This window comes from Cucurbita maxima, unplaced genomic scaffold (genome assembly GCF_002738345.1).
Source record: "Cucurbita maxima cultivar Rimu unplaced genomic scaffold, Cmax_1.0 Cma_Scf00007, whole genome shotgun sequence".
In the NCBI taxonomy this organism is placed as follows: Eukaryota; Viridiplantae; Streptophyta; class Magnoliopsida; order Cucurbitales; family Cucurbitaceae; genus Cucurbita; species Cucurbita maxima.
This window is the reverse complement of record NW_019272023.1, coordinates 2587954-2596423: the sequence shown is the minus strand read 5'-3', so window position 1 is coordinate 2596423 and position 8470 is coordinate 2587954. Positions and strand designations below refer to the sequence as shown.

The 8470-nt window shown below is 37.2% G+C and overlaps 2 protein-coding genes across 2 annotated transcripts; both read right to left on the bottom strand.

The window, feature by feature from the left end:
* Positions 1 to 3656: 3656 nt before the first annotated feature.
* Positions 3657 to 5802, bottom strand: LOC111482348 (ganglioside-induced differentiation-associated protein 2). The gene is made up of 3 exons (XM_023128093.1): positions 5485 to 5802; positions 4905 to 5169; positions 3657 to 4095 (listed from the first exon to the last, which is right to left on the bottom strand). The coding sequence occupies exons 1-3, from the start codon at positions 5732 to 5734 to the stop codon at positions 3861 to 3863; spliced, it is 750 nt and encodes a 249-aa protein (XP_022983861.1). The 5' UTR covers positions 5735 to 5802; the 3' UTR covers positions 3657 to 3860.
* Positions 5803 to 5823: 21 nt separating this feature from the next.
* On the bottom strand, positions 5824 to 8010 carry LOC111482324 (uncharacterized protein At3g28850). Its single transcript, XM_023128056.1, has 2 exons — positions 6737 to 8010; positions 5824 to 5905 (listed from the first exon to the last, which is right to left on the bottom strand). The coding sequence occupies exon 1, from the start codon at positions 7793 to 7795 to the stop codon at positions 6752 to 6754; it is 1044 nt and encodes a 347-aa protein (XP_022983824.1). The 5' UTR covers positions 7796 to 8010; the 3' UTR covers positions 5824 to 5905; positions 6737 to 6751.
* Between the last annotated feature and the right edge of the window lie 460 nt (positions 8011 to 8470).

Genomic DNA, 8470 nt, shown 5'->3' with positions numbered 1-8470 from the left:
GGGGGAGGAGGAATGTTGGGTGAAGAGTTTTCCAAAATCCAAAGGCATGGCCAAGCCTAATGAGGCAGAGATGCGCATGTGAGTATCCAAGGATTGGAAGTGATTTGACAAGACGAGAAGAAGGGAAGTAGTGGCATCAAAAGAGGTAATGAGATGCAGACATTTGAGCTGACCTTTCAACCCCAATAAACAACAAACCAAAAAAATACAAAAAAAAGACAAACAAATTCATCACCCTCTCTAAAACCGTCCCCATTAAACCCTAACCCTAAACAAACAAAACTCTCTCTCTCTCTCCCCCACTGTAAGAAGGTTAAAATGATTGTGGGTTAAATCCCATTGGGTAAAAAATGTCTATGAACTTTTAACGGATAAATTCTTAATCTACTAATGAAATTCTAAGTTTTGATTTTGTGTTTAATAGACCTATGACATTTCTAAAAACTAAAAAAATGCAAGAATTTATTGAAAACAAAATTGATGGTTGGAATACTAGATAATCTTGAGATTCCCTTTCAAAACTAAGTACATGAGTTCCTTCTATAGTCCTATAGTTATCAATGAGCTTTGAGTTTGGAACCTAGTGTTTATCTAATACTCACATCCAATAATAAGCTTTAGTTCTATAATTTAAAGCTGCTGGCTAAAATTTTGAGTGTAGAAAACAAGGCACTGATTCTCACATGGCTAATAGCTCTGACCCACCACCCACCACCCACCACCCTTCTGAGTCGGACTCAGTTTTCTGTCTTTTGGTAAACATGTTGCGTACAGAGAAGCCACACAGTTGGTGATTGTAATGGGACACTTCATTAAAACAGAGAGAGAGAGAGAAATGTAGAAAGAGGGTTCACAAGTCTCGTCTCTCTTTCAGGGTTTTGTTTCATTCCTTTTGCTGTCTTTTGGTTCCCTCTGGATTTGCCTGTCTCATTGGGTTGCTCCATCTTCCCCCCTTCCTTACCCCTGATCAGCTCTGTGTTTTGTGCAATAACCCCAAGTTTTAACTCATGTTTAAGAGCTTCAACCCTCCATTGGGTATTTACATTAAATGTACATTTGTCCATTGTGTTTGTATCACTATTGGGTTGTTTTAACTAAAGCTAGTTTTGTGAGGAATTTCAAGCCCTATTGGTTTGGTTTACGTACATTTCTCATCATGGAGAAATTACTCGGTGAAGCTAGTATAATGTGACTGACGCTTTTGTTATTGTGTCCCAAGTACAAGAGAGAATCTCATCCAACTTTGGTGATAAATAACTTTAGATTTTTCTCTTCTATATCCAACTTTAGGTAATTGATCTCCACTCAATTAGGTTAGTCTTCATATAGTTGACATAATGTTTTACGGGCAATCGTTGGATATGGTAGAAATTTTAAGATCTTCGTACTTTTGTGAACATCTTTTTAACTAATTTGTTCCGAAATACTACAAATTCTAATGGAGCTCTCTAGTTTTTAATTTTTTTTGGCTTAGACTTGTGGACCTCAAACACATTTCTTGGGCTTTCAATTTGTAAAGGCTTCAGCCCACTCTCCCTACTAAGCCATAAAAACCAGCTTATTCCAGCAGGGAAATGACAATATAATAAATAGAATCTTAATATCTTCTATATGACTAAACTAACACTTTATCTAATGAAATCACATTCTATTGATTAATATAGAGAAATAACAACGTGGGGGACTAAATAAAAACTGATCTTCAAACTACAAGGACCAATCAGAAAGCAAATTCAAACTTCAATGATCAAACATCAAATAAAAACCAAATTCAAATCTCAAGGATCAAAAGAATTAGTCTTGAAAACTTGAGAACCAAATAGATATACATGGGCATGTAGTATAATTTTTGTACACCTACCCATCCCTTCCACTTAGTTTATTTTCTACCACAAGATCTTCATCTAGCTTTCTAAGAGAATTTTTCGTGGGTATTATAAGCAAAAACTGCTAACTTATTTTCATGGCAAAATCTTCGAGAATATGATAGTTATTGGCAAGGTTAAAACGAAGTGTCAATGGTTTGATTTCTAAAGAATCTAAAGCTTTAAAAATGAAATGGGAGGCCAATCAAGTTGAAGTTTAGTTGGTCATCAGTATCAGAATCATATTCCTAAGCTTTATTCCCACGAAACACTACAAGCTTTAGTGAGGAGAGGACCGATATATATATATGGGTAATAGCAGACAATATTCTACCTCAAAGCTTCAAAGATGCCCATATCAGAAGCAAAACAAGACCATCACCCACCAGGTTATTTCTCTCTTCCTCTCCCTCAAAGTTTTCACACTGTCTCTCAATCTAACTGTTGAAAACTATAGGGCACCCGACCAAGGATGCCGGGACAGGCAGGAAGAAACGGTTCTGGGACACTACAAAGAAACGAGGAGATAGAAGTTTTATTGAAGGATGGTGAGTATTTTCACTATCCTTTTCATTTTTTTTTCCTCTCACTTTTCACTTAAGGAAAAACCAAATGTTACCTGATAAACTTGTGGATTGGATGCAGTCTTTTTGCATTGTGCTGCTGTTGGCTTTGTGAGGCATGCTGCTGATTCTCCTGGGTGATTGTTCTGTTTATTGTAATTAGTGTAACATAAGTTTCATCAATATCAGCAACAAGTGATCTAGTGTATTGCATAAATCAACTTTTATCTATGAGATAGAGACTTGCACCTGTACTTGCCTAAGATTTTCTTGAGCATATACAAGTTTTATACCTGATTCTGATTATATCATTATTCCTTTGTACCAAAAAGGCCAATCTTTCTAACAAGACATGGTAGATGAGGAAAATATAAATTCAAATCCCAAAAAGGTTATATAACATAGATTGTAATTGTAAAGTTTTTGGTCACTGTTATATATTTGAACTCACCTTCCTTGGCTTGCGAGATCTGCTTATTCTTAATGCTCTGGGTAATCAGTCTGGTTCATAAACTCGACAGGGTTTTCTTCCTCCTAAACACCATGAAAATGCACTCATAAAATAATCTGAAACCAAAATATAATATCATCTAACAAAGAACATGATGAATAGTTTACATATAAAGAGTGAAGGAAACTAGATATCCAAGGAATTTTCAAGTTTGTCAGAAATTTACAGCCCTGAATCCTTACTGTCATGACTTGTTCGCACTCAATGCAACTACCAGAGTCAAGACAGAGTTTTGGTAATTTGAAACTCCATTATGATTCTGTGGTGGGTATTGTAATGCAATCATATCCATAAACAACATTCCAGACTGTAGCCTTTGCATTTTCTTGCTCCTTGCCAAGTAGAAGAACAAACCAATTAAAAGCAGGAAACTCAATTGCCTTAATCTCAATGTGAATTACCTTGATGACTTAAATGTGCTGCAAAGTTCGTACTTTTTCTACGAGAAATACTTACTCTAAAAGAACTTTCCAGAGTTCTTAAAGTTTCATAAAAGTTTTGAAAAATGCTCTAAATAAGCTGAAAGGCACTATTTATCCCCTTTCAAAAATCCTGTCGAACTCGCCCTCAATATGCCTTAGGGTGATTAGATGCAAGGTCACGCTATCTCCTTGCATTATATGACACAAGATAAAATAATTTGAATAAGCTATCAACTACAACCATAATGAAGAACACGAGCCCATTGACAGATAATTAAACATTTGAACCAGTTAGTAAGGATAAAATAAATGAGCATCTAACATTGGCAGGCAATCAGAAGTAACATCCCATTCAGTTTGCAAGCAACACTAGAGAAGTTACTAATACAAGCTACACAACACATGTACAAACTTTTTATTGTTTAGCCATGGCTCATGTTAATTGCCCATAAACCTTGGAGTTGCCTAAGATCAAACACAACTTCTTTAACCAGGCTTACTACATCATGTACTGCCTTGACGTCCATCTCTCCTCATATCTCCCAAAGGAGTGGGCGGAATAAGGTGCCCCTGTGACATTGAGAGAATCAGGTTCAATGCCGTAATCTGTCAATGGTCTGTGTTCAAGAACTTCATCGTGACTTTTCACAAAATCAGGAATTTCAACCTCTCCCTTCTTTATATCGTCTGAAAGATATTGAAGGCGGCTCACATACTTGATTTTCCAGTACAAACTACAAAAAGAGAATAAATCTAATCAAACAAACTACACAAAATGTATGTTTATAACGCTTTCAAATTTCTAGGCATAAATCATTCAAGATATACAGCATTAGAGGAGACGTATAGCACAAAATTTCAAGAAAGTAAAGCAACCACAGTAACTCATACCATAGGTTCTTCCCACTACAGTAAAGATTATATTTTCTAGTGAGATGCTTTTAAGAATTGAAAACAATTATATATTTCCAAAGATACTAATAATTTCTGGTAGCATCATATTGATTACATCCCTACGAAGAAGAACCGTTACCTGTTTCTTCCCTTGTTATTTGCTTATAGAATACATCAATAAAAAAAATTATTATTATATACATATACATACATACATACATACATACATATATAGATATATATAGATATATATATATATATAGATATATATATAGATAGATAGATAGGTATAAAATAACTAAACTAACTAAACCAGGTATGAGAATGTAACTGCTTTCATATTCATATACATACATATATATATAAGTATAGTATGATGAAAGAAAAGGCGTGATTGTAAAAGTGTCAACTGCAAACTATGAAAATTTCAGCTGCAAAATAAATGATAATAATATTGCAAGAGCAATGGTAAAATTCTCAAAGTTTGTGAAATCAAAAAGAAGATAAACAATTACTAATTAAAGCACTAATAAGAAGAAGCTGAATTCTATCCATAAAGAAGCAGCAGTAATTGCAAATGTTAAACCTCAATTTAAATAAAAATACGGATCAAATCTCAACAAATTCAACATATGGTGAACGCACTCACCTGCCACTGAGGAAAAACCGGCCTAGAGTCGCCAAGACAAGCCTTGAACGGAGACCAGGATGTACAAAGTAGAGAGTTTGAAGTCTATCCTTGTAATCAGACGGAAGTTCTTCATAAATCCACCTCAAGATGGTTAAGCCAGGACAATTATCGTCCTTCTGGGCGGTTGTATGAAAGTACACAACGCAAAATGGACCCTCTGACAATTCGTTCTGAAATTTATGGAGGATATATTTCTTCAGCCGCTCTCCACTTACAACCACAGCTGTGTTCGAAGAAATATCGTGCTTAGAAAGCAAGTTGCAGTTATTGAATTCTAATACAAGAAAATATTAAACAATATTTCGGAACAGAAGTTTGTGCTTAAACGTTAGCCCCATCAATGTTATGGTGATATCAAGAGAAGACAGAGGCTAAGAACATTACTACTAAGAAGAGGTTAACCGTAAATTCGTCATGAACCTTTGTTGGGTCTAAGTAGTCCAACTTTCAATCAAGTCTCGAAATTGTTAAACTAAAACCATGAAACCTCAAAAATCAATAACAGAAGAAAAATCATAATACGGAATCGCTGCTTTACCTGGATAGTACTTCCCGACGACGCGGAGGATGCGATTCCCAGCCTTATCGGAGCCCTCGAGACGGGCAAACTGCAAGAGATCGAGATCGGAGAAATCCTCATCAGATGAAAGGTTTTGAGCGCAATCGTGCCAATTTTCATCCTCTTCAGACTCCTTGTCCTTGCCTTTATCAGCCAAAAGTGGCCGCGAATCAATACCGCATTCGGAAGGGAGAATGATGACAGAGAAATCGTTCGGGGTGCTGCCCATATCTGCTTCGATCTTCTTCTCGCTTTCCCCTGATTCGTCTCTCGCTATTTAAAGGTGGAATCGAGTTCAAAAGCAACAACCAGCTCGCATTCGTGAAATAATGAAGAAAATTACATGAATGGACCGGATGATGCTGAGATCGCCATTGTTGGAGCTTTGATTGGAGGATAGCTGAATTCAGTGTTGGGGTTTACGGTATCAGAGCTTTAGGCGATAAAAACCTCTTTTATTGTGACGTCAAGATCGCGAAGAAGATAAGATCGATGGGTATATTAAATTACAATTTATTTTTTTTACTTTATATAAATACACGAGTTAAATTAAAGGTACTTTTATTTATTTACCCTTTATTTTACATTTAAAAAATCTATGAATATTTTTTATAAATAAAAAAAACCTCATAATTTATTAATTTTTAATCTTAATACAAAATTAAAATTAATTGATTTATTAAATATAAAAATATTTATTCTAAAACCACTCCATAGAACTAAATATCAAAATAATTATAAATTTTAATTTTAATAAATAATTTATAAACAAATCATTTTTATTAATGGTTAACACGAGCATAGTTCAATAATACAAAATATATACCGTCCCACTAATAAATCATGAAAATAATAATATAAATTCCTAATTGGTTCTATTTTTCGAGATCTTGATTTATGAATCTCTCGGTTCGAAAACTCGCCCACAATCAGCTAAAAAGGGTAGGCGAGTAGACTTTGTTGTTGCAAAAATTCTTAACGAGGAGCTAAGGTAATTCCATAGAGTTCATCTGTTTAGGTCGTGAGCCAAAACATAAGCCTTCCATAACACAATCGAACAAGTCATTTGGATCGATTGACATAAACTCGAAAGGAACCCAAGATCTAGGGTTCATAACTCGATATATTTCGAAGAACACATGATAATGATTATACAATGTTCATACCAATATGAACAAATAAATCTTACAAGAACAAGCTGCAGCAAAGAGGAAGCGTTTTGATATCATACCTAAATTCTTTGCACTCAGATGCAGCAATCAGGGCACTTAATCAAGCCATTTTCATTACAATCAGGGCATCTTCTCAGCTCTCCTTCTTCTTCTTCGAACACCTTCCGGCTGCCATGGCAGTTAGGGCACGGAACAAACCTCGCTTCCCCACACCGTTCACACACAGTTTTCACCTCCCGAACTGGAAATCCCACTAAAAGCTTTCCCAATTCCCCGCACTCGTTTAGCTGTTTGATTTCCTCGGCACCGCCGATGTGATTTCCTCGTATGAACACTTGTGGTAGACTAAATTTCTTCCCTCCAATCGCACTCTGCAACTCTTTTCTGTACGATGAATCCATGGAAATGTCGCGTTCGTCCACCGGAACTCTGAATCCTCTGAAGATCGTGCGAATCCAGCAGCAATCCTCGTAGGTTTTCCGGATTCCTCGCAAGCTCGTGAAATAGATTACTACTTTGTCTTCTCCGCCGGGGAATGAAGAACATATCGGACTGGAATCGACTGATTTGGCGGTTTTTTGGTAGCCATTGGAGGCTAATTGCCGGGAAGAGAGAGCTCGTCGGTAACTTAAAACGACGTTAGGGTCTAATTTAGCGAGGAGAGCTTCTTCGGACAAATGCTGCCAGAGCGGCTTGACTAAGGAAGACGGCGCATCGAAATCCTCGGATCCGACGGTTTTGAAGGGGGGTTTCTGAATCGCGAGGTTGGGGTTTGGAATGGGGTCATCGAGGCCGTCCATTAGTTCCCAGGTGTTAATGACGGAATCGGGGGAAAAAGCGTGGTCGGAATCGGCGGCGGTGGGTGATTGAGAGTGGTCGGCGTGTTCCGGGGCGGGGAATTTGAAGGCATTGGGGTTGGGGCGGTCGATGAGGAGGAGAGAACCGTAGGTGGTGGAAGTGAGAGTGACGAGATGGTGGGTGTCGCCGTGTTTGATGGGGGGGTGGTGGATGAGCGGCGTCGGAAGAGAGAAAGCTCTAGGAAGCGGCGGAGAGGAAGGGGAAGCCGTTTCAGGGTCGGCGGAGGGGAAAGTGATGGGTCTGGAAGCTGAACAGCCCATAGAGAGAGAGAATCGAAGAACTAAACAGCTTCGTCTTCTTCTTCTTCTTCTTCTTCTTCTTCTTCTGGTTCTGGTGGTTCAAACTGGTTGAAAAAAATGGCGGATTAAAGAAGGAACTGAATTCAGTGAAGAAGAAGAAGATGAAATCTCTCTCTCCTCTCTGTCTCTCTCTCTCTCTCCTCTCTGTCTCTCTCTCTAACAGTCACCACAAGCTGCAGAAGAGACGCGGTTGGGACTTGGAAATTGCCTTATTTAAAAGTAATTAATTTATATATATATATCATTTTCGTATAACCATGAACGCAGTAATTATATCCACAAGTTCGAGGTCACATTACAATCATGCCCTAAACTTAGTCATGTCAATAAAATCTTCAAGCATCAAACAAAAGATTGTGAGACTAGAAGGTGTAGTTAAAAGTGACTAAAGTGTTGAACAAATGGTATAATTTGTTTGAGAGCTCCAAAAAAGGAGTCGAGTCTCGATTAAGGAGAACAGTCAAATAGAGACGGTTCGAGAGGATTGTTAGGAGTGAATCCTACATTGACTAATTTAAAAAATGATCGATGTTACGAGTCATTTTAAGAAGCTCAAAACAAAGCCATGAGAGCTAGGTTTTTGAAATTAAATTTTTTAACCTAAACAATTCTTATTAAATAATCAACCGACACAAT